The following is a 27,160-nucleotide window of genomic DNA, read 5'->3' as shown; positions in this document are numbered from 1 at the left end:
GTTGGAACTAGATGATCATTATGTCCCTTCAAATTTAAACCATTCTATGATTATATGATTCTTTAAAGCAAAATCTCTACTCTTCAAATTTGTTTCAATACATTGTGCGCTATCTCATAAGGAAAGTGACCATTAGCTGAGAAAGAAATTTCTGGATTAAAAAATTTAAATGAAGTAGAATGCCTACAAAATTTAAGTTTGTGATCAGAGTGTACATACTGAAGAAAAACTCTCCTCTTCATGGAACTAATTTCCTGGACAACCTGATAGTCCTATCCACTTTAGTTTTTGCTTCTCAGGTAAGTGCTTTAGGAGAAAACCACAGACAAGAAAACCATTTCAGACTGAGTAACAATTCTGTAAGAATTTGCAAATTTGAACAAAGTATTTTGCTGGATATCAGTCTTAGAGCTGTTGTTCAGTCCTATCATAGCATCCCAGAAATCTCTCTGACCATAAGCCCTAGGCATGGTCAGCTGGAGGAGAATTTTATTAGAGAATGTTAAATGCTAACTAATAAATAGGCCAAAGTAATTAAAAAGGTAAAAGCTTAATATTAGATAGTGACAATTAACATTAAATATAGAACACAGTTTATTCAAAGCCACAAATTAACATTCTTAAGATTATTTAATGAGTGGTTTTAAAAACTAGTTTTTACTGTTATTTAAAAAAATAGCAAATCCATGAATCCTGGTAAATCAGTAAACCATAAAGTTAAGAAATATTTTCAAAAATCACTAATTGACTGTGGTAAATAAATTTTAAGTCTATAAAGCAAACCAACCATGAAAATTGAGGACAAAGAATCCTCCTGTTGAAAAATCACTGTGAAATTTGAGGAGGACTTGATTGGTGGAACTATAAGCTGTTTCCAGAGCTGTGTTCCCACTGAAAACTCCTAGCTGAGGAGAATTATGGTCAGGACCATCCCTAGGAAGTGAAACATAAAAAAGTTAGCTGAAGAACCACTGTTCTTAGCATTTAAATTAACAGTCTCTTTTTTCTGGAGAGCAGGTTAAATTTTTATAACAATTTTTTTTTTATGATTTAATTTTCTTTTCTTTTTATTTTTAGTAACACAGAATACTCTTTCCATCTTAAAAGGATTATATTTTTTGAGAGACTGGAAGCTTTGCAATAGTTTTTGTATTTACACGGGGAAGAAATTTAGTTGTTGACTGAAATTTCAGTGTGTGTTCTCATCAAAAATTCTCATGTACACATCAACCAAAGCCCCCTCCCCCCAAAAAATCTAGAAAACTCTTGTAATGTTGTTATATTTCTAACATTTTTGACCCAAATCCTACAAGTCTTCAACTCATGACTGATACATACAGAGTTGTGGAAATTTCAAGTTACTCTTACCTTTTAAATTAATCCTAAAGATGCCAAAGAGGGCAACCTATGATGCATTTTAGGCTTGGGTTTATAGGTGATGGAAATACCAGAGGTAGCCCAACGGCAGTTCAGAAACAGTAATGCATCTCTGTAAACTGTCTGAAAAAAATTCATCACTAGGTCTAGGAATAGCGAAGTAGCTGGGAGATGGGAGCAGCTGACTCACACACGAATGAGTTAAATCCTATATTCTGTGCAAACTGTCCTTTTGCTGAACTCTCTGTAGCATATATGAGAAATAAGTCACTTTGCACCTTAAGTGGGGTAAGAACCAGGATTAGACAGAGAAGGTGTCTAACATATTCAGCATTATCTATGCCTATTCTTCTTATGCAAGCATTTAGACAGCCCTGAGACCTCTTCCTTCAGTCGAGGTCACAAGCTGGGATGGGTTTGGGTAGAAAGAAATACAAGGTCAGAAAAAGGTAATGTACAATATGAAGCTTAAAGACATGGAGGTACAAGGCCTGAAATCCTGGGTTAGAAAAGTTAAAGAGTGTGCCTATCAACCATATTGAAATATTAAGAAAATTTAAGAAAATCTTAATATCTAAATTAGTTAATATCCAAAGATGTCAAAAAGTTTTGATATAACTAGCATATATTGCCTGATATGTTCATGGAACATGTAGTTGAACATAGTGCAGATTATTACACCACTTTGACCTAACACGGCCTCAACTCAGAAAAGAGAGAGGTCAAACAAGAGCTGATTGATAACTGAGTTTGAGTTTCAAAGGGCTTTTGGAACAATATTCTTAAATGAGTTCAGATAGTGATAAATAATATTTTTTTCCATATAATTTTACAACTTGTTTTATGCTATTTTTCAGCACACATGCCAACATAAAGAGCAATACTAAGAAAAGCTGTAGCTTGAGAGAGTGAGATCAATCAGAAAAAAAATCAATTCTATTTTGAAAAATTGCATACCAAACTGCAATGTAGTCATTCACAGGTTCAGTTTGGAGTAAGGTAAAGTTGATATAAATCCCATGGCCTGGAGGTACAATTATTAACCAAGTACAGTCTTTGGAATTTGGGTATTCATCTGGAAATCCTGGGGAATAAACTGTACCATTCTGAGCAGTTACATTATAGCCACAAGGAGCTGAAAAGAAAACAAATGAAAAAAATTAGTAGGAGAAAATATTTTTTATATTACAAATGCAATATCAAAATGCTATCAGAATCTAAAAGCTCACAAGACAAGACAATCTAAGTATTAATGCCAACATTTTCCTTCATTGTTTTTCAGAGACAGAAAATAGTGACATTCCTAAGAAATAATTTATCCCGGTGTCTTAGATTTCATTTTTTAAAATCCATCAAAATCTACTGGGAATAATGTTTCTATACAATTTTTGAAACTAAGTCAGTACACAAAAGGGGAACCTTTTGCTTGTATTCACAATTAAGAAACTAATAAGCAAACAAGTCTTGCGTCTTTCCACACAACTAAATGTTAACCAAACTGGAACACAATTCTCAAAAAAGAAAAAAAAGGCTAATCTTTCACTACTCCAGAACCATTATACTTTATTTATGACAGGTTCGAGTTGTGTTTAACGGTAATTCACTTTCAAATTTCATGGTAATTATACTTATGACAAGTAAAATGGACATAGAGGCACGAATTAGTGCACACTTGCTGAATCAAATCTGTAGTCAAGGGTAGCAAATATGTAATAAAGTGCTCTCTTTTGACTCAGTTTGGAAGAATTGAGTGGTTATGGATGCATGAACGTATCTGAGTAGACATATGGCCATTACTGCAAATTAATGTGTCTCACTCATTAGAGTGGGATCTTAATCTCCTTTATGTGCACTCAGTCTTGCTCTAGAACTTTTCTCATTAGCTCTTACCATAAAGCTTGTTATTATTGTCAAGGTTCCTATGACTCTCCTTCAGACCCTCTTTATTTCTTTTTCAACTTTCAACAAGTGATGGAAAAGAAAAAAAAATAGAAGAAAAAAAAAGGAAAAAGTAAAAAGGAAAACGGAAAAGGGAAAAAGGAAGAAGGAATGAAAAATGCAGAATGATGCCACGTTTCCTGTATGCTTTAAAGCTGCTATACCATTCAGGTAGAAGAGTCATTTGACCAGTTGATAAATAGACTATTCGGGAGGAATCTTTTTAATAATCAACAGATTTATAAGACAGGTTAAGGAGCCTTTAACCACTTCACTTTCTTCATCCATATCAGTACTAACTAATCATCATCATGGTAAGATTGACGGGGAGATAGACAACAGGTTAACAAAGGCATACAGTGCTTTCGGGAAACTCCATAAAAGAGTATGGTGTAATAAACACTTGAAGAAAAGTACAAAGATCAGTGTTTACAGAGCCACTGTGCTGTCTACTCTCTTATATGGTTCTGAATCATGGGTCATCTACCGCCACCACCTGCGACTCCTAGAACGCTTCCATCAACGCTGCCTCTGCACAATCCTAAACATCCACTGATCAGATTATGTGACTAATATGTCTGTTTCAGAAAAGGTAGCAGTTGCGAGTATTGAGGCCATGTTGATGAGAACACAGCTGCGTTGGGCAGGGCACATCTCAAGGATGAAGGACCACCGCCTCCCTAAGATCGTGCTCTATGGTGAACTTGTCACTGGCTGCTGCATGAGAGGAGCCCCGAAGAGGAGACACAAGGACTCCCTGAAGCAACATCTCAGCCTTGGCCACGTTGATTTTCATCGCTGGTCTACTCTGGCCTCCAACTGGGAGGTCTGGAGACACATAATCCATAGCATTGCTGCTTCCTTTGAGAATGCACACAGGATCAACATCGAAGAGAAAAGACAACGCAGAAAGAATCGTGCCTTGCCGAGGAATCTTTCTGCTGTGCCTTTTGCAACTGGACTTGTCTATCTTGCATTGGCTTCTTTAGCCACCAGCCTGCTTGTAGCAAATGTGGGTAGAGTCCTTCCCAAATCTTCGTTCGTGAAGCTGAGCCATGATAGGTATATGTGTAATTGTTTGGCTTAGGTCAGTAAGGATAGCTGACTTCCAGTGCCATGATTTAGAAAGAATCAGTGGAAATCTATATGGGGATGAAAATACTTTAGAAAGGCTTGTGAGTATAAGCAGCCTTACATCGTGCATAGAAGCATGCATTTTTTCCAATTAATTAAATTAAAATAGTATATCTTTAGTAAACCAGATCTTGTTTTTCTCAACCTTCATAAGCATGTATAATCTTCTGTACAAAGTTTTTGATCCAAACTACTAAGAATACTGGCCATAGTTATAAAAATTATTTCATTTTTTCATTGATTTCTCTCTCATCCCCACTGCCATACTCCAATAATCAGGGACTTTGTAACCATTTACTTTCCTTATAGGAAAAATATTTATATGTCATAACAATACTTTCAGCAGTGCTAGATGGAGCTTTAATGTACAAAAATGAATTTTCCACAAAGCTACCTGAGAGACAGAAAACTCTTCATGATCAGTCAAACCACAATCCCGCTGTTTAGTCAGAATCATAACTATAAATGTACACAACTGCACATACAATAGAGATACAAGCACTCAGGCCTCAGATGTGTGGAATAGATGTAGATGACTGTGGGTAGGTTTGGAAGGTAGGATTCATATGCAAAGGAACCAGGACAAATGTACATTCTGAATTAGAGAAATGTCAGTAACTCTAGAGAAATGTCAGTAATCTCGCCCACAGTTTAATTGAATACTAGTTTTAATTAGAAACAATCTATGATTGAAAATGAGAGGTATAGCATTTTTTTCTCAATTATTCCTATGCAAAATAGCAGCATTCCTAAAAAAGATTAAAAAAATCAAGCGATAAATAGATGTAATTTTAGAAACATGTATAATGTGTCATATAATAGAAATATCTGAGATACTTAAAATTTCTTTTAACAACTTAGAGCCAATCTCATGTTCCTACTTAACCTATCTATAAATGTCACATATAGTTAAAATAACTGGAAGTGCCATTTTGTGTTTGTAATGTCTATAAAGATGCATCATATACAGATTACTGCTAACCTTACTGAATATTAATTTTTTTAATTGAAATACTTTAGTTGTAAAATATGCAGGTCTATATTCTATCACAATTCTGCTATTCTTCTGTAAATAGTATTTTAAAATTTTAAAATTACTAAAAAAATTATTAAATCATTATAGGGATTTTTTTAAGATAATCTTTCTTTAGCTGACAACTTTCCTTCATGGCTTTATTAGTGAGAAAAGAGGAACAATAAGTCATTGCAGACACATCACCACAAAACTGCTGTAGAAGAAATCAAAATCAGGCAAAGGCATCTGTCCCACAAAGCTTAACCTGGGATTAGGAAGAAAGGAAGAGGAAGTATGATTTATATAAAACCAAGAAGTGTTGAATCTTGTGTAGGTTTCCAATGAATCCTAAAAACAGTTAGTAAAAAAAAGTCTGCATGGAAGCATCTGAACACAAAGTTTCACAGGCTTCCTACTGAAGTGAATGCTGAAGTGTTGCAATGCATGCCAGTAAAGACTCTGGGAAGCTGATTCTCTTTCTTTGGTTCAGGAAAAGAAATTAACCTCTCCACATGTTCCAAAACCACAGAAATACTGCAAAGCATTTATTTGATTAGGAAAAGGTGAAGCAGCTTATTAAACCTGAAGAAAGTCCATTAATTTCATGACATAAAAGAATCAGAGAGCTTTATGAGAGGTCAAGATAATAAAAAAGAATGACTTTTGCTATTGATTCAATTTCTTATCAAGTGAGGAGGCTAGAAGATTATTCCTCAAATGTGAATGACATAATGGTTACATTTCTTATCCATTCTCTAACTTTAATTTATACATTTTATTCTTCTCATTTCTGACTTACCACTATAGAAAGGATTCCAAAAATATGTGCTGTGAAAGTTAAATGTTCCATATTTATTTTGTTAAGACATCGGTAGGATTACATCAAATGTCAATATTTTAATCATAAAGAGATAGTAATAAATAATAAAATATAACAAGAAAAATTACTAACACTAAAAACAACACTCAGTGAACCAATATAAAACATAGCAAGTGTGAAAACAATTTTCAAAGAGAACAGAGATTATACCTAGATTTCTAAGAGCAGACACAAAATAATGTCTTTCCACTGATAAACATTTCAAAGTGCATCTCAGAAATTATTTTTTGTTAAAATTAATTTTAATTAGTAAAATAAAAGGATATAGGGAGAATATTTATTTGATATCTGAAGTGTCTTTATTCAAGGAGTGCAGAACGTAGGCCAGCCTTAATGGGACAAGAGAAAAACCTGTTGTCTTATATTTTTATGTCCTTTAAGGTATTTTCTTTCTCTATTATAATGCAAGATATTAAGGTATATTGTAGCTGACCATCAGAAGATACTATAATGAGCATTAAAAACCTGTATCATCAATCAGCAAGACTTAGGACTAAATACATTAATATTTTCATTTAGTAAAGTAAATCATGTTCATATCTGCTATACAAGATTGCACAGAAGTTATTTGATTCCCTATCTTCCTCATGCTCTTAAGATTTATCTTTTTTCCCCACAATTTTTGAAAGCGGCATCATTATTTCCAGACAAGTTAGTCCCTTTGCTTGCTTGATCTTTTGTTTATACCTCTAATTGTTCTTGTCACACTAGTATTGTATTGTATTGTATATGGAACATGCTGACAATATTCTCTCATCATTCTTTACACTTTTATATCATTCTTTAAAAGATATTGTAAAACTTTACTGTATGTTTAACATGAGGAAAAATACTTCACATTCGTTTATAGTGCAGTTTTAGCATGAATAACTTTGTATTGTCTTCCAAAATATTGATAAAGTTGACTCCATAACCCAATTGACTTTGAATGAAAGTATCTTCATGAAATAGTACCTCCTCATCTTCATTTTTTTTAGAACTCAAAATCAATTATATATTAATTCATTCAATAAATGGAAAAATATTTAAAAGTGCAATAATTTCTAATTAAAAAGTCACATGAAGCTGTGGATCAAATTCAGTATAAGGTCTTATGTACCAAAATTGAAGTTTCCAATCCTCCTATGCTTTTACCTTCTAATTCAGGAAACACTGAAAAACAACATCCTTGGGGGGTAAAAAAAGCACATAACTGGAATACCTAAGCCCATGTTTTAGGCTGAATGAATTCTCTAAAATAATTACAGAAATTAGCTGTAAGAGTCAACAGAAGGAGATTGGTGGTCTTAGAATATTTCAGAGCAATATAGGCACATAACTTAAAGGGAATGTTACAAAATCTTTTAATTAAAAGATATAGGATATGATAGTTCACATTTTTAATCTAAAAATGCCTGTAATAAAAGTGTTGGAAGAAAGAAACATTAAAAAAATCCTTATGAGTTATAACCAATCACTTTGAGAAAGATGTAATGCATTATGACATTGCATGTCTCTAAAGAATGCATTGGCTGTACTGTCACAAAGAACTACATTTTCTCATGCCTCTCCAGTCTTTTTCATTTGGGAGGTATGGTTTTATAAGAAATGCCTATAATGCCTATTATAGTATGGACTAATGGAGTTGCACAAGGCTCATAAGATGTTTCACAACACAATTTCAACTATACTTTGCTAAAATAATATAGTTATTTAATAATTGTATTAGTTTCTTATGCTGCTGTTTCATTTTACGTATTATTCCCCCTAAAAGAGAAATTAATATTCCAAAAGAGGTTTTAAATTATTTTCATACATTCCTCCTTACCTATATTTTTGCAAAATTTCTTCCAGCTGTACTGATGCACAGATTAAAATCCAAGAAGAAATGGAAGATATGGGAACTGCAACCACACCTTGATAATCATTGAACAGTAAATGTACCCACTGATTGGATGGAAGTTACACATTCTCTCACAGGATAGAAATTTTCTAATACCATTCAACACTGGAAATATCACTTTTAGTACTTTTACCTTCATATAATCATAAATGTAAAACAGTAAAAGTGCTTGGCAATAAAAATCTCCTTTAATTCAAAAGTAAAAACTCTCAATACTATAATTTGCAATACTTTCAACCTCCTTTATGTATTTACTGTATTAATTTTCTGAGAAGTTTATGGTATTTTCTTTATTATGGAACTAGAACTTAAATGTTACGTATTCTTGCAACATTGGATTTAAATGACAACATGAAATAATACAAATGTCCATTCCCAAGTACATGGACAAAACATATGTTCATGCTGCAGAGCAGTATAGTTAAGCTGTTCAGGAATAATAAGAAAATAATTTCATTATTATTCACAGTATTAAAATACTCATTTGGGAAGCAGGAAATTGCAGTGTCTAAGCAAACCTTTTGACATCTAGTGTAGTTTTTCCTTCTGACAATACTTAGCCCTTGTCTAATAAGAATGCAGAGAAGAACTCAAATTGGAAAACACTGTTAGCCTGTCCCAGTGGAAAATTTCTTTCTAGTCTCTAGCAGTCTGTCCTGAAACAGAATGACTGACCCTTCCTCTACAGTTTTTTCATGGCTTATACCTGTAGCTCAGTTAAATCTCTCTTGAATTTCTCACAGGTTTTCTGGTTTGACTAACCTAAGGTCTATCAGGTGTTTATTGTAGAGAAGCTTCTGTCCCATCTTTCAGTATCAGTGTCAAATATACTGAACATACATTCTGCAATGTAAACCTGTAGCACCATTAGCCTCTTGTTATGATGGAAACCATTTATTTCAATCTATTTTATATGTTCTTAACTGGTTAATTGTATGTGACACCACTTCTGCTCTACACAATGACTACCTTCAGCAAATCTGCATTATATACACGTACACAAACAATTAAACAAAAATCAGAAAGTACTGTGAGTCCTGAAACAAAGGTAGTATTAGAAAGTTACCTTCACATCTGGGAAAATGATAGTTCCAATTTCTGTTGATTCCATGTTGACATGTGAGAACAGGCTGACCCCTCAAAACATATCCAGGGTAGCACTCAAATGATACAGACTGACCCACACTGTAATCTGTGTTGACTATATATCCATTCAAAAAAGGAGGAGGATCAGGGCAGTTCTGTAACTCATAAGCTGGAAGAGAACAGAAATACTTTTTATTGCTTAATCAGCTCTCAGCACAGGAAGTACACATTAATATAAATTCTGTAATCCATTCAATAATAGGTAAACACTGAAAGGCCAAGCTCCAATAACATAGTGATTAGTACACAACAAGAAAGAAATCATCCATTGGGACCATACAGAAATATTCTAGTACGTGACATAAAAGTCATTAATTCCTTAAATTTTATGAAATACAAGATTTTTACAATACACTGGATTTTTTAATATATATTAAACTATGCAAAAAAAAAATCACCTGACCAAAAAAATTAAAAGAATTAATGACTATAAAGAAACAGGGCTTCTTAAAGGTCTAAAAAAATTACAGATATCTACCAAAGGAAATATTCCTTTTAGATACAACTCTATACAAAAAATTGCTTCAGTGATTTATCAAATTTGATGTTTGGTTCTATGTTTTCAAAGACTTCAAAATATTATTCAATGAAACATATTTAATTCATAAAAATCAGTGCAATGAAAATCCTAGAAGTATATAGTTATTATTGTCAACTAGATTATTTAAACAAGTCAATTCAACAAGATTAAACTAAACATATAACTTGGATATGCATAAGTGCTTACTTACAGTGAAGTTTGTACTTAATTGCTTCACTGAAGTACAGCAACTCTCATTAGGTTTTTTAGTCATTGATGATTACAGTCATTCTATGCAATAATGAGAAGATTTATTTTCATAAAATCTTCTTCTTTTCCCTAACTTTGCCAGTGAATCCAGACTCCAGTGTTTGTAAAATTACAAAGTCAGAAGAGATGTGGAGGTACCCCAAATATTCTGAAATCCTCCAATAAATCAGACTCCCCAAATAACAAAAAAATTAGAAAATAAATTCTAAATTTAAGAATAGAAATTAATTGCTGCTGGAAAAGAAATGCAAAAAGGCTTATTCTGTCTAAACTGTGGTTCATTAAATTTTTATGCTAAATCTAGTAATGGCTAATTAATTTTTAATGCTATTATTACTCCAACTCTCATTATTTTTATAGTAGTACTACAGATAATATCATTATTATCAAAATTTTTATACAAAATAGAGTATTAGAAAGATTATTTAAGAGTACAGGACATATTAAGACTGATATATTAAACTATATAAAAGTCTATATAGCAAATTATATTACAAATAGAACTGAAGATTATTCTGGAGGGTCAGAGGATCTCACAGATTTTTTTGAAAAGGTGCAGCACTACATTGCACAACAGTTACAAGAGGAGTGTTTTGGAATGATTACAATAAATACTGGAACTTTTAAGCTTTGTACAATCTTTTGAGGAGATGAATACACATAAAAAGCACCATTCCTTATTGGTTAACTTGTTGCATTATAGTATTCATAGTTTACATTTTAAAAGTACTAAACACAGTCTCAGAATTTTTAAGAGAGTATTAAAAATTATTTTCAGAAAAAAACACTATCTCTCTGATCTACATAAGAAGATAACACAGGAACCACTCAGGTGAGAGAGGAAATCTTGAAAGAGCATCATCTCCTCTCTATCCCTTTAATTTGCACAGTATCCTTTGCAGTCCTTTGGATAGCAAATAAAAAAAAAATAAAGTCTAGATTTAAAATTCCAACTACTGTTTACAGAGATGCATATGTTTTTTGCCTATTTTAAGTAAGGAAAATAAAACACATAAAGAAAATTTTGGAGGTTGTTCTGGTGTTTGTTTTAGTAAGAATGCCTAAAGCAGATCACCATAAATTTGAAGGTCAGTCAGTTAGGGGTGAAAGCACTCACACAGAGAATAGTTGTGCGTTTTGTTATTTGTTATTTTAAAAAATAAGATGTAAAATGTTAAGATACTCTACATGTGTTTTCTGGTATAAATCCTATAGATGACTCAGAAACTATTGATCGGGTGATCCATCAGACTATGATATCATGATTTACAGGCCACTCAGGGAGTATGTTATATAGCTTTAATATAAATATGAATTATATTCTTTTCTTTCGATATATTAAATGACACCTGATTTAACATAGCAATTAATTATTCAATCATGACTATCAAATATTACCAGCAAATCCTTATTGTCATACCTTACAAAAGAAAGCTCTTTTTATGAGTGTCATGTCCAAAGACTTGTTCGGTGTTGAGCTTTAAAAATTGAGATACTATTTCACAGCAGACAAAAACTCTATCAAGAGTCTGAAAAGAAGTCCAATGTAAAGGAAATTTGAGAAAAAGATTTCATTCCAATGCTGGTATGAATTTTAAAATTATCTTGAATTTTAAAATTATCTCATATAGACATTTGTCATTTCTTTGCACAGTATATTTTCCACTCATAAGAAAAGAGTGTAAATCACAAAAGAAATGTAATTGATCCCCTGCTATCCTATTTTTATGATTAAAATGTATTTTTCATCTTACATAAACACTAGGGTGACTTACTGGCTTTTCAAGTACCACATACTTCTGTAACACTTAAACATGGAAACAATTGGTATTAGCACAGAATTAAGCATGCAATTGCTCAAATGCTAGGAAAGCTCCCAATTAGCTCACTTAAAACTTTCATTTAGGCTTATTGTACATTCCTCCAGTGTCATGGTGTATATAAGTACAGAAAATAAAAAAATCCACTTCTCAAAGTAGACTAGCCTAGCACGGGTTGAATTGGATGGGACCTTTAAAGATGATGTAGTTCTAACCCCTTTTCCATGGGCATGGACATATTTCAGTAGAACAGTTTCCTAAAACCCCCATCCAACCTGTTTTTGAAAACCTCTGAGGATGGGGCATCCACAGCCTTTGCTCTTCCAGTGTCTCACCGCCCTCATCTTAAAATATTTCTTCTTTATGTCCAACCTAAATCTACTCTTTTTTGATTTAAAACTGTTGCCTTTTGTCATTAAATCCTTGGTAAAAAGTGTCTCTCCATTCTTCTTACATGACCCTTTTACGTATTGAAAGGCCACAATAAGGACTCCCTGGAACCTTTCCTTTTCCAGGCTGAGCAACCCCAACTCTCTGCCTTTTCCATGGGGCTCTAGCCCTGTGATTATTTTTGTAGCCCTTCTCTGGACCCACTTTTACAGGGCTGTGCCTTTCTTGTACTTTTAGCACAAGAGCTGGACACAGTACTCCAGGTGGGGTCTCAAAAGAGTGAAGTAGAAAGAGAGAATCACCTCCCCTGACCTGCTGGCCATGCCTTTTTCTATGAAAGCCTAGGATGCAATTTGCTGCAACCCAGGATAGGACTTGCAACCTGGAACCTCAGTTTATTGCTATAGGCGCCAAAGAACGTAATCTTTCCAAATGTCATGACTCAGGACTAGTGTCACGAAACATCGCTTAATGAGTTAGAAAATAATTTGCTATGAGCCCCTCAAAAGATCATATTTTATTTTCATTAATATTCCTTCCTTAGGAATCATCTGAAACCATTTCAGAAATAGAACAATTTTTCAACAATCTCCTTTTCATTCCATGATTCCTATAACTCAGAAGCTCCATCATAATCCTCTGTTTTCTAGATAAAGGTTATCAGATTAATCATGTTTAAATCATGTTTTGCATGTGCATGAGTGTGTTTTTGGAAGAAAGGAACTTACTCTGAACTTTTTTCTGTATATTTTCTAGAACATGTTGCTCTCTAAATATATGTGAGTAGGATTTTTACCTCATATTCAGCTTTATCCTATATTGAAATTCAGATTGAAAATACTCTTAGAGTTCCAATAATAGGAACTAGTAAAAATAACACAAATCAAACATATATTCTACTTCTCTTGAAGAAGCTCTAGTTCTAAATGGAAAGATGTGGGGAAAAAAGATATTCCAGAAATATTAAAAACTGAGGTAACATTAGTAATATGGACAGGGATTAAACCCCACAAATACATTTTATGAAGCATTAGACTATGTATTTCTTCTGACCTAGTATAACTTGGCTTGCCAATCAAACTTCTATGACTTTTCTTCTTCCCCTCAGACCCAGTGTACCTAAACTGTCTATATTTCAGATACTGAGATTTGACAGATATGAGAGTCCCAGAAATTCAAGATTACCAGTCAAATGTGATATAGAAATGTTCTTCTGGGTATTTGTGGTTGCGTTCTCTCTTTGCTGCTTTACATAGATGGTAAAACCACAACACCCCTAACAATGCTTCTGTTTTTTAATTAAACAGGATAATATTTACTTGAACACTAGAAAAAGTGCAATTAAATATTAATATTTAAAAAATCAAGAATTTTTAAAGTCCTTATCATCTTATGAAAAATAAAAATAATATATAATAAAATGTATTCTAACTGTTTCCAATAGTTCAACAGGCAATCAGTATGAACTTCCTTCTTGCAGAAAGAGAAACAAAAGTTTGCACAACACACAGAAATTCAGTAATCCATCTTGAGCATTATGGAATACCCACCATTCTCTATGTATTGCAATTGCAAAGCTGAAGGGATAAGAAAACATGAAAATATCAACAATAAGGACCTGACTGGCAATGGTACTCAGAGCTGTAATTTCCCTAGGGTTCTGCTAAGGAGACAAAGCTTTTTACTGCATTAAGAAATACACAGTACCTCTATAACCTTAGGTTATATATTCAAATCCTGTACTTAAGGAGCAGCACTAGCTCCCTGAAAGCATGGGTAGAAAATATTTTACCGTTCTCAGTGTGCATACACTTTTCTTCCTCCAGAAAATAGTGTGCTCACAGTAAAATCCCAGACTATATTAAGCCTCAATCTCTTAAGCATTTTTCTGTCTTCCAAAAATCAGTAGAAAAACTGTGAAATAGCGTTATTAATTCCATCATTCACTCTACAATATTCATATTCTTTGCTTTCCCTTGAGATGAGGGGTTATCAAAAAGATCTCTAGAAAACTTCACTTTTTTTAATAAAATGCAAGTTTTATTTAATAAGCATAGCCATCACCACCTCCCTTTATTTTTAGATTGCTATGTATATAAAAAAGACATCTACCTGGCAAAAAAAGTCTGCTACCTTAATGCCATTACTTATTATACTCTAGTTAGTAGAAATGGCAATATTTGTAACATATGAAAAATAGTCCCTAATTTAATCCTAAATCCGTTTTAATGTAAATTTAAGTACATTAAAAAAATCAGATTAAGTTATGCAATTTTGTGGGCACTTCCTAATGTGCAACACATTCACTAAGACAGCTAGAATGGGTTTGGGAAATGTGACTGCAACTATGGATTCTTTTTACCGACTCCTCTTTTTTTTTAAGGGTAAATTAAATTAAGTTCACTATTAGAAAAACATTGGATTTTTTTCCCAATTATAGTATATGAGGACATCCTAAAATGGGATAAAGTAGAAGTCTGAGAAAACATCTACTTGTTTGTCAGGTGCTCAGCTCCAACTGCTTTGCTTTACAAATTCATTTCTACAGAAATGGTAAAAGTGATGGTGTGAGCACCAATTGGACTAAAAATATATTCTTAGTTTTCTATATATGGCATGCTTCCTTTTGCCCATATGAAAATTTTGAATGCAACACCTATGCCAAGGTCTCATATTTTATCTACCTCCCACATCTATATCTCATACATAGCAGTTAGGGAAGACACTGCATATTAAAACGAGTTGTGATGATGAATATTCTGACAGGGTAGCCAGCAAGCCAAATTGAATTGATATCTATAGAGTAATGCTCAGTCTTTCCTCTCAATAAGGGCATTATTTCAGTACTGTGAAATTTGACTAAAACTGGCCAATAGTTTCAAAATTGCATAACAAAGGTATACTAAGAAGCATGACAGCCTGACAGTAAAACAGTGCTAAGTTCCTTCATCCAAACAAAACAGGTTAACACTTACATGACATTTAATTTACTGAAAGGAAAACATTTCTTACAGGGAATAAATGAGAAGGAAAAGAGAAACAGCAGTTTCTCTTCACAGGAGTAGTGAAGAATTATTTTTTAAGTCAAATTTCAGCAATTGTGGACAAACTAAGAGGGAGAGAGTGAAACTGAGAAGTATAGTATTAAAAAGAGTAGGAAAATTCAGATATGATCTCGAGATAATTTTGAAAAAAGATACCTAAGTATCAAGGGCAACAGATGTGGGACATGAAAAGTCAGCCATCAGAAACAACATATATTTTGTATGATGAAAAATAAAGCGGTCACCAAAATTGTAACTGTAAACCACTAGCATTTTCTTTCAGAGCACATCAGAAGAATGGTGAATACACTGAAACATAACACTTTCAGAAGTTCACAGATTATGAATATTTTGAATTGAGTGTATGATTTCCTAGATGTTCTAAATTATCTTGAACAACTTACTTGTGCTCAATAATATGAAGCTATAAAATATGATAATCATAGAAAGAATTGCTAAATCTTCAGAATAGAAATGACTAGTGCAATCTGTGATCTCAGGGGAAACAAAGAAAGTTTCTGCTCTATGAGGAAAAATAAACACACTCAAGATAATTCATTTTTAAAGAACAAAAGTCCAAAATCTGTTTGTAGAATGCAGAAAAAGTAGACAGAAGAGGAAATACAAGTCAATTAGAAGTTCAATAGAGTGAGCTTAGCTGGTAGACCCTAATCACTTAAAAGTCAAACACAACAATGTTAACAACTTTCCATATTAGGAAAAAATATCATATCAATAAATCATAAGTACCTTTTAAAATAATTGTTTGGGGTTTTTTCCCAGTACCTTTTATTTGAGCAGATTATGTTGTGTGGGTTTTTTTCAATTTTAAAACTATAATTTTTTTAATATATATGCTAAAATACTGTTCTTCTTCAAAGCAGCATTCGGGAATGAGTCACCTCAGAGTCTCCTTATAAGTAGGAAGTATTATATAAAAATGAACTGCATGAGTTGCCTTTACTGGAGAAATTGCTTTGCTTCTCATTCGCAGGAAAAATAAAACTGGATGAATGTATATGCATTTGGTAATTCAAACACACTCATAACTACACTTTTTGTGAAACAAAGATATAAATACTAGTTGTATTTTTATTTGAAATTAGATGACAAGTGTCAGTTAATTTAACTGTATCTCTTTCTTGATTCTGATTTTTCTATCTACTATTATATCTATTAGACTAAAAACTAAACTGCGAAAGTTCTTATCAAATTATTACTATTTTTGAGAATTTAACTATGTTTCTGGATTCTTTCGATAATTACTTGGAAAATACTACTACAAGTTTCTGAATTTCTATAAGTAAAACTTTTTTGACTTTTCTTTTTATTCTGATAATGTTACTACACAATCTTCATCATTTAAAAATATTTTATTATAAGGCCCATCTAATGAAAATTTTTAATATTTCTTAATAAATTGTCCTGGTTTTAAATGAATTGCTTTTCCTATATTTAAATAACAGGATAAAATTTTACAGTGTCAATGAGATAGTCATGATAACACTTCTGTTTACAGTTGACAAGTTTCAAGTGGGAGAAGCAGAAAGCGAGTTATCTAAAAAGCAACAATACAAGAGATGGTTAGAATGAACAAAAAAATAGCAGTCTCTTGTATGGTGTCCTCTTCATCACACTCTCATTTATTTCTAACTAGACAAAACAGTCCTACTGGACAAAGTGAGAAAGGAAAGAATAGAAGAAAAGAGTAATAAACTATGCACCTGTTGAGCAAGTTACAGCATTGCCTCTAGAACAGGTTATACAGTCTACAAACAACATAAGACTTAACTATTCGGTTCAGGACAGAAAATGCTGTTAGTCTGGTGTTATTCACATGTAGTTGAGATTATAAAGACTCAATGCCATTAAGGAACGGCTTGTTATAGTAAGGAAAAAGACACTAATTAGAAGCAGAACAAAGGGCACTGGAGATTACATCAAAATCATCCTACATGGTTTTGTATTTTATTTATTTGTCATTTCTGTTACTTGCCAATCCCAATTAAGTTTGACTGCTCAGAATGAAACTCATACTAGCTGAGTGAGATGTGAGAGTACTCCCTACTTCTAAGACTATGTGACAGAACAAAACTCCACAGACAATAGAGAGATATGACTCCTTTGTGGGCATACTTTACGAGTATTACCCTAATACAGGTGCTCAGAATATTCCTCTCTATCCACTGATTTCACAGATATGACCTAACTATAATAGCATGTATGTGTATGTATGCAAACAAATACTGTACTGCTCCTGGATATGACAGAGGTTTTTGTCTTCACAACAGCTCATATGGTGCTGTGTTTTAGATTTGTGGCCAAAACAATACTGATAACACACTAGTGTTCTGGCTTTTGCTGAACAACATCAAGGCCATCTTTGTTTCCCACTCTGCTTTGCCAGTGAATAGATTGGGACTGTACATACTGGGACAGGACACAACCAGGGAGACGGCCTGAATTAAACAAAGAGATATTCCATGTCATATAAAATCATGTGCAGCAACAAAAGGGAAAAGAGAAGGGTCAGGGACATTAGTAATCTTTGTCTGGGCATCAGTCTGCCTGAGGGAGTTGGTGAGTGATTGTCTTTGCATCACTTTTTTTGTTTTCTTTCTCTCTTCTTCCCCTTATCCTTCACTTATTAAACAATACTTTTTATCTTGTCTCCTAAGCAGAAAGCTGTTACTATTCTTTTTCTCTTCTCCCATTCCATTATGGGTGGGAGGGAAATGAACAAGTAGCTGCATAGTGCTTAACTGCCCATTGGTATCAACCCATAATACATAACCAAATTATCTAAATTAAGATTGTAGAATAAGGCAGCATGAACCTCTTTCTGCAGTTAGATGAGAATTCAAGTAGCAATTCCATTTTATTAAACTGTACAGATCCTGCCATGGGGCTCAACAGTTGTCAGTAACACTTTTTTAACAGTTAAAAATGTGCACAAAATAATGTTTTTTTATTGTCACTAATGGGAAAACAAACAAACAAGGAAACAACGAAGATCACAAAAAGTTCACACTTTCAAGTACTGATTATACGTATTTGAAAACAGATATAGAATGTGTGTTATCTAGTGTCTTTTCATTTCCCCCTATTTTTCACATGTCTAGACTGCAAATACATAACATAGGAATTATAAAAGTTTTCATCTAAATATTTAAAATAATTCTTACAGTATTTTGAAATACTCATCCATTACATTAAATATAACAAGGTTTTATAAATGGGAAAACAAGACAGTGAATATTAGTAGTATTTTTCAGTAACAGTATACCTTAATGGAATGGAAAGGAGTATCAGCAATGTGAACTTTGGCAAATAATATCACCTTGTTCTCAAGTTTTTACATCAATGAAACAAAGATTCAAACTCAATAAAATTCCAGTTTTAAAAATTCCAATGAATTTTTACAAATTCCTATGAATTAAACAATCCACAGATTTAAAAATGTTATATAGTATATGCCAAATATATACTTTAAAATAATAATAAAAACAATTAAAATTCTATTTTTCCTTTCTAATCATAAACATCATTGTGCTAGTTTTTACTTACCTTGGTATGTTAACTTAAATCCTTGCCTGTTTTCTGAGTGATCGCTGTAAAAATGTACAAGTGTTTCATGAGTAGTACTTAGCAAGGGTGATGGGAGTTCAATTCCACTAAACTGGCCAATCATAGAACTGGTGTGGTGAGGCCCATTCTGAATTTCAAGAAAATCATGATTTGCTTCAGTAGAGAAATTCAGAAACTGAATGTGTGCACCTGCAGCATTGAGAAAGAAAGAAAAATTAGAGTTTTTATAATTCATGTTGTTTAATGTTACACATACAAATAAAAAAAATCATAATAATTGTTATAGGCACTATGTTTGTATTTTAGTCACTATTTAAAATGGGATGCTTAAGTTACCAAAATAGCTGTTAAGTATTACAAGAGTTACCAATTTTTTGGTTACCAATAAATATCATAACCACACCTTAAAGGACCAGTGAAAGGAAGTCAGATAGTCAGCACCAGGGATTTGTCAGATTCCTAAACCAGTCAACAGAAACACTCTGGGAGAGGCACATCACAAATCCTGCTGTGTCATGGCGTGGTCAGGACTCTGCCACAAGAACATCCCTGTAGCTGGGTCAGGCCTCTCATAGAGGCTCAGGATCCGCTCAGCACCCAGGAGGGTTACTAACAGAATGACCTTTCAGAGGCAGAAGTTTACCTACCTAGTTTCAACTCTCTACTCTACCCTTGTTTTCCTGACCCAAGTCATCTATATTTGTCTCCTTTTCCCTTCAGGTTGGGCCAGTGTATCTTTAGAGCCATTTCACCCTCTATGCAGTCCTATAAGAGGCACTGAACTCCAGACTGGCAACAGGTACTTTCTCTGGAGAGTTTACCCCAAACCCTCTCTGGGAGTCAGGTGGTTGACCCAGGCCTTTTAGCATTTCAAAAATGCTGAACAGTTGGAAGTATAAGCATAATCTCACGGGAAGAGCTGTTTTGAAGTATTGGCACTACTTCATATGGACTAAAGCTTCTCAAACTGTGTGTGTGGGTAATACTAAAAGAGGAATGGGGGATAAACCCCTGGTTTGGAAGCCAAATAGCACTAAGTAGCTTGCAACTGCACTGCTTGGGTCTAACCTTGCTCTGGTAGACTCTGAAGAACCAGCTGTAACGGAATAAAACAGAATTACTGAATGAGTCAACAAAACAGCATGGAATATTTAATGCCTTAAGTCTTCTTGACAGTCTTACTTAGCAGTAGAGACATATTCACTCCAGGAGAGAACCTTATAGATTAATCACCAGGGTAATTCGCTCAGTCTTGTTTATAGCTCATTTCTTTGCCTCTGTGGTTTGAGACTGAATCAATTGTATAAAAAAGGATTTTTTTTTTCAGGAAAAACTAAATAAGCTACCAAATAAACTTGTTTTTATAGAACACTTGTAGGAATTTGCGATATTTAGCTCTAGTACTTTCTCTGACCTATGCAGAGTGGGAGATATCAAAACAAGTATTTCGGATGCTGAATAAGAAAATTCAATCCAATGCTGTCAATAGAGATGTACATACAGAACGTATCAAAGTCTTAATACCAGCCATCTCTTATATGCCTGATATGGTTAGTCTGACTTGAGTGAAGGCACAATTCTACAATGCTCTCAGGATTTGAGTTGAGATAGTACAACAAGCAGCCTGGAAACATCTTGACTTCAGCATCAGAATTCAGTGATTCCCAACAGAGACTGGATGTCAGCAGCATAGAAATTATAAAGAATTGAACAGCCACTTAATATTATATTTAAGTTGCTAAAGTGACAAGCAGATAATCAAATTTGGCATATTTATATAGACCCCAAATCATAGTTTAGGCATTTAAATAAAAGCAATCTGCTTTTATGAAACAGTGTCTGATGAGCTGTGGAAAACTTTTAACACTGAATCATTCCAATTTCATTTCTGAGAAGGAATTTCTATGTCTAGTTGTATACAGTCAGTATAGAAAAGCTTTGTGTTTTAGAAGTAAAAGAGTAGATTTAGTAGTAATTAAAAAAAATAAAAATAAACTACCTAAAATAACCAAATTTTAAACATGAACATACTTTTTTCCTAAAGGTTTTTCAAACATGCTAATTTCAATTAGAGAACACACTGTATGTGTCCCTCAAGTCTTAACTCCAATTTTATGCAATTTTCAAATGTCAATTTGATATGTCAAAGTAAAACTTTTCTACACCAAATAATTTCTTACATAAAATTACACAAAATAAAACTGATAGCTACAGAAAATAAATCATTATCTGGTCAAGCTATAATTATATTTCTTTCTGCTCTAATTGCAACAGCACTTCCCCTCTGACTCGAATATACTCTGGATAATGAGAATTACGAGCTGAGCTCACTTTTTTACAAATTTTAATCAATTAACAAGTATCTGAAATCTTTTCAAAATCTCCAAAACTCACCTGAAATGATATATTTTCTATTAAAATATTTGGATTTTACTGTCTTCTTTTGCATGATTGATATATTTTTATGTAACGAAGATAACACTACACTTCGGGACACACTTAGCTTTGACAGTTTTATAGCTGGATTTTAAGTACACAATTATTTCGATACAGTAGAATGTCTGTACATAAACAGCTCTTAAATACAGAAGTTTATACTTGTAACAAAAATAATATCCAAGCTTTTCAGAGAAAGTACTCTGTGAACGATTGCATGAATCACAATTTTTAAACCTGATGTAAAGATATTAACTGTGGATAATTGTCCAACAGTTTGTGAAAAATATCTCAGTAGGAACTTTATGGTAAAAAGTGTCCTTTGGAGTACTGCAATTGGAGAAGGCAATGATAGATTAATTCTATGAACACCTTGTACCCGTTAAATCCCTTGCCAAACAAAACCATTGTCTTTTCTATTTATAGGATTACCACCACCACCACTACCAGAGAGTTTTGGAGAAATGAAAGGAATAATAACAGGACACAATACACTCTTGTACAATTAATTCATGAAATATTTTCTACATGGAAAAGCTTAAAGAAAAAGAGCAACTCTGAGTAATATGAAGAACTATTTTTCAAAGGCAGTATTGTAGTAATGTGACTAGATGACAGGCTTCAGAATAGTTGCTGAGCATTTATGTGTTCTGCAGATGTATCTGTAGAATGCCCAAACTAGCAAGGAATGTTCTGTCTGTGGTTCTTCTAAGGCTATAAGGATACCTAAGGCTACTAAGGCTATCCATAACTATGATGGATCAGTTTTACTGGGTATGCACTGGTAAAGGGATATGTTCTAAATAACAGAACAGTATTTCTACAAATTAACTGGGTAAAATACTATGTAAGTAGTACATTTCACTACAAAAATCCCTCATATGAATGCAAATTGAGAATATGGAAAATAAACTAATTTCCTGAGATAAGAATAGTGAATATAATAGTGAGTTTTTAAAATGAATTTTCTTATTTGAGCACTGGCATTGAATTCACATAAAGTTTCACAGCAAGAAAACTTATTCCTCTTTTATTTCTGGTAATGATAGAAGATTGTGTTTTAATATATGAATTTATACATTCCTTATTATCCATGACTGCCTTCTCAACATAATTATTACTTATTTATGAAGATATTTTCTGTATGACAATAGTTTTAATGTAAACCTAGAAAGTTTCTAAGTTGGCAACTGCAACTTAGGATTTGAAATGCAATTTGAGAATGTTTTTAACCAAATTCATAGTGCTAGAAATGAGGTTTTGTCCATTTTTATAGAACATTAAAATACTGTTAAAAAGTCATTTAGAGAAAAAATGAAAGGACATTAAACAAAAGACCATTAGTTAATTTAGAAGCTACATTGTTTGTTTCATCTGATATATCTTCATGTCACATGTTTCATTTGCTTTGAAATCAGTTTCCAAGACACAACAAGTTAATATGAAGGTGCTTTGACAAAGATATATTTTTAAATTGCCAACCATTTTCAAATTAAAAGATAGCAAGTAATTATGTTAGAGGCTCACAGTACATTCACTGGATAAAATCTTACTGCATACAGAAATCAGAATACTCATATATATTTTAATGTGATGATTACAAATAATTGATCTTCTAATGTAAGTTTACTTACCATATCCAATAGGCAACAAAATTTTCCATGTACAGTCTAAGTTACTAGGGTAATTTCCAGGAAAACCTGGGCTTAGGATCACACCACCCATGTTTGTCAGTGTTCCACCACATTTAGCTATTAAAAATAAAAAGAAAGTCACTGTATCTTTTAATAATATTACTTCTTAATATTTGACATATGTTCAATTTAAAAAATGGATTTTCCATTTTATCCCCATGACCCCCAAGCAGTGAAATTTATCACAATCAAAACATTCCTCATGAAGGAGAAACAAAAAATATAATTTGATTTAGAGTAAAATGTTTATTTAATGCCATCTGTTAACTGTTATTTAACTACAATTGTATAGTTGCACACATAGACCGGGTAACCCATTTTCTCAGCTTGAAAATTATGGTTAAAAATATCTGGTGCTATGTTGAGATATACTTCACAATCAGAGCAACAAATTTGGAATTAAACTGACTTATGATATTGATCCATGATGTAGAAGCAGATCTATTAGTCAATATAGCTAAAACCACACCTGAATTTAAAAACAAGCAAACTCACCCCCCCCCTACTGTTTTTTGCTTTAATTCAGAAAGAGGATAGGCTAGTTGCATAACAGAATTATTCTTCACTTTCTATCAGTATGCTTCGATTCAGCAAATTCATGCGTTTGGAAACTGAAACCCATTTGCATTTTTTCGGATTACATAAAACTAAGGTATTGAAGCAACTTGCAAACAAATGCCTGATTTACACCTTTGCTAGGACTGTAATATGAAGGAAGAGTAACTTCAAGAAACCAAATTAAAATATTGTAATTTATATTTATTATTTGAGGAATCATTACTTTAAAGCCTGTGAGCCTTCATGCCAGGTATTACATTGATACATGATCTTATAACACAACTGTGATACTGTGACACTGCTGTAATAACTGTACTGAAAAATTAAAGTAATCTACTGATTAGATGACAGCAAAAAATTGAATCAAAATAGGAAGAACTCCTCTAAAAAGCTGAGAAATCAGTCTCAAACTTCTCAAATATCTCTAAGTCCTTTCAATGTTAAGTATCTTGTTTAGTGAAAACAATAGATTTTGGTTTGCATTCTATACAAATCAACATTTTAAGGGCTGGAGGTAGGAGAAGGGGGCATAATGTTTTAAGGGTTTGTTAGTATTCTTAGGGGTATTTTAGCTTGCAGGATAGCACAATTTCATAATTCAATGAGGACACTGTTTGCAAATAGGAACTATAATATACAAGGTGAAACAGAAGATTACCACAAAAAGAAAACAACAAATCTGCCCAAACCCCAAAACACACCATCATGAATAAATTTTCCATGTCTAAAACTGATTTGAAGGACTTACACTGCTTTCATATTAATCAGAAGTGACTGCTTCTGTAGAAGTTGACAATACAAAATAATATATAGGCTCAACTTGACAAGGAGTCTTTAAAACCATTTCACATTAATATTGCTCTATATCATCCCATCTTTAAAATTCCTCTTAGATATGAGGCTCATAGGAACAGCTTTTTGCTGACTGGTTATTAAAATTAAAAGCATTCACTGAATGTATTTCAAAGCTGAAGTGACAGAACATTGTAATGGACTTCTGTTTCTCACCCTTCAATTCCTGCTTTTTCTTGAAATAAGCATGCCAGAAGACAGTAGAGTCATGATTCTCATAAATTTTGTCTAATCAAGAAAGAATGCTGCAGAAGATTATTTTCTACACAGATCTGTTAGAGTAAGGTGTTAATGTCCTTAAAAAAATTAGCTTTACTTTTTAACTCAGCATGATTTAACAGCTTTCTTAGGTGAAAAGAGACAGCCTTTTCTGGCTCCCTAAAACTCCTTTTCATTCCACCACTGCTGAAGGTTTGGCTTCAGAGCTGCTCTCCACTGCCTGCTTCTTTGGGAAATCTCCTGGGTGCCCTGCATGACCTGCCTTGTTCCTGAGAAGGTTCTCCAAGCAGAGCACACTGCAAAGGAACGTGTTATTTCCTCTCCTTTATGGAGAAGATCCAGCCTGATTCAAAGCAGGGTATTGAGGACAAGCTAAACAATGGGTTTCCTCCTTTGCCCACGGTATTTTTTTAAATGGCATATACACTATATATAAAGAAAAAATTATCTCTTTTTTTTTCCTGTATTTCATGGATACAAATGGAAACTCAAAAATGCTTTGAACAAAACAGAATTAAGTTGAGGAACAACAGGCGTGACAAAGCCAGGAGTTTCTTCTGATTGATGGTCAGAACAGTGAAAACAAGTTAGGATCCATACCAATGCAGAGAGGAGATGGATAGTTCCAGCGTCGAACTGTTCCTGGCATACAAGAAATATGAGAACGGCCCTGTTTGGAAAGGGTAAAATATTAGATTACAGATACTCATTACAGGACTTTCCTGGAAGGCAGAGATACAAAGGACCTCCTGGATAATCTAATCAGTGTCTTTTCTTATGTCAGCCAACTACATTATAATTACTTGAATGAATTTATGAAACACTATTTTCAAATACTTCAGTTTTTATGCTCTTATTTTTGTAATGGATAAATGTTCTAAAACACTCTTCCTCTGCTAACTTGAAAACGCCTTCACATTTTTCACTAAATAAAAGTATGGTCATAAAACAAAAGCAGCTAACTGCATGCATTAATATGGTCAAGTTAGTTCACTCCCTATTTCAATTCTAGTGTATTCCATCCACAGTGGAAGCATAGGGGTTGATTTTTAAGCTGCAGTCTGGAATGAATCAACCATTGCTCTGAGTGAGCAGTACAGACACAGAGAGGAATTTATTCTACATCTACTTGCTATAGATGGTATGGATGTGGACCATACCAAGACTGTCATCAACAAATTACCAGCAGGCCTTGACCTCTCACATGGCCTCCCATTGTGACCCACGGTGTACGTGCAATACCTTGGCATTCAGCTGTACAAGTGTCTCTTTATTTAGCTGTCATGTTTAATTTACTCTGCCTATTTTTAAGAAAAATCCCAAGAACCAAGCAGAAGCATGTGGCAGCTGGAAGTGAAATACAACGTGGCTGTAACCTGCAAAGTCTAATCCAACATACTTCAGGGTGGCTGCCTAGGACCAACTGCAAACTGCTCCCAGCTTGGTTTGCTCTGGTAACAGTTCAAACTGAAAACTTAACAGTAGCACAAACAAAGTCTTTTTTTTGTCAGTTTGAACTCGGTTATGCATTCTGCTGTTGGAATGCGAAAACTGAATAAACTGGCAGAGTGAAAGCAACTGATACAAAGATTGAGACGTGAGACTGAGAACAAGGTTTGGTTCCTGTTATAATCATTTGGATATATAAATTTGCACAAGTCACTTCATATCTCTTGTTTATTTTTATCAAGTATATTAAGAGTCTATTAAGAAAAAAATCTATTGAGTCTATTAAGAGTACTTAGTAAGGTAGTACATCTTGTCAATATAATATGAAGACTTATTTAAGTATAATTTGTATAAATTTTGCAATCATATTCACATTAAAAAAAAAGAATGAACAAATAAACTACAGTAAAGGAAAATTCATTTGATGAAATTACTTTCACATTAATTGGAATTTTTACACATGCTACACTGAATAAAGTTCATATAGAATTGTATGGAAAAAACTAGTTTAATTAATCATTTTGTTGAATATATTTAGGCAATTAGCTTCTGAAAGCCAAACTGAAGTATATCCAGAAAATTACTTGGAAGAAACAAAACAAATCAGTTTTCACAAGAATGGTGAGAAATTAAATTAGTCCTTTTCTTACAAAAACACTACAAATTGATAACAATTGAATAAAAAGCTTTTTCTTGAAAGCAACCTTTTTAAAGGAAAAAATGTGCATGCACTTAGTGTCATCTTAGTTACTTGCAAAATGGATTAGCTTTGAATAATTTACTTAATGCAATATTCGTTGTTTGATTTTATTCCCTCTTTCTAGTCTTCTATGATTGCATTGTTTTATTTTACTCTCTCTTTCTAGTCTTCTGTGATTGCATGTCTATGATGTGAGTCGAGGGGGAAGCTGTAATTTAACTACCACAGTAAGGCAAAACGTAAAATGG

The 27,160-nt window shown here is 33.2% G+C and overlaps 1 protein-coding gene across 5 annotated transcripts in view; it reads right to left on the bottom strand.

Annotated features, from left to right (window-relative positions):
- CSMD1 (CUB and Sushi multiple domains 1) overlaps positions 1 to 27,160 on the bottom strand; it is a 1,093,278-nt gene that overhangs the window by 112,224 nt on the left and 953,894 nt on the right. For all 5 annotated transcript variants that reach the window (XM_027640975.1, XM_027640976.1, XM_027640977.1 and 2 more), the window contains 6 exons: positions 25,364 to 25,433; positions 23,075 to 23,191; positions 18,984 to 19,193; positions 9,293 to 9,481; positions 2,335 to 2,512; positions 788 to 933 (listed from right to left, as the gene is read on the bottom strand). In XM_027640975.1, coding sequence (XP_027496776.1) covers positions 788 to 933; positions 2,335 to 2,512; positions 9,293 to 9,481; positions 18,984 to 19,193; positions 23,075 to 23,191; positions 25,364 to 25,433 — 910 coding nt within the window. The remainder of the gene's footprint in view (positions 1 to 787; positions 934 to 2,334; positions 2,513 to 9,292; positions 9,482 to 18,983; positions 19,194 to 23,074; positions 23,192 to 25,363; positions 25,434 to 27,160) is intronic.

The sequence above is a fragment of the Corapipo altera genome, unplaced genomic scaffold, assembly GCF_003945725.1.
Source record: "Corapipo altera isolate COAL_440 unplaced genomic scaffold, ASM394572v1 46, whole genome shotgun sequence".
Taxonomy (NCBI): Eukaryota; Metazoa; Chordata; class Aves; order Passeriformes; family Pipridae; genus Corapipo; species Corapipo altera.
This window is presented reverse-complemented; position numbering and strand designations above follow the sequence as displayed.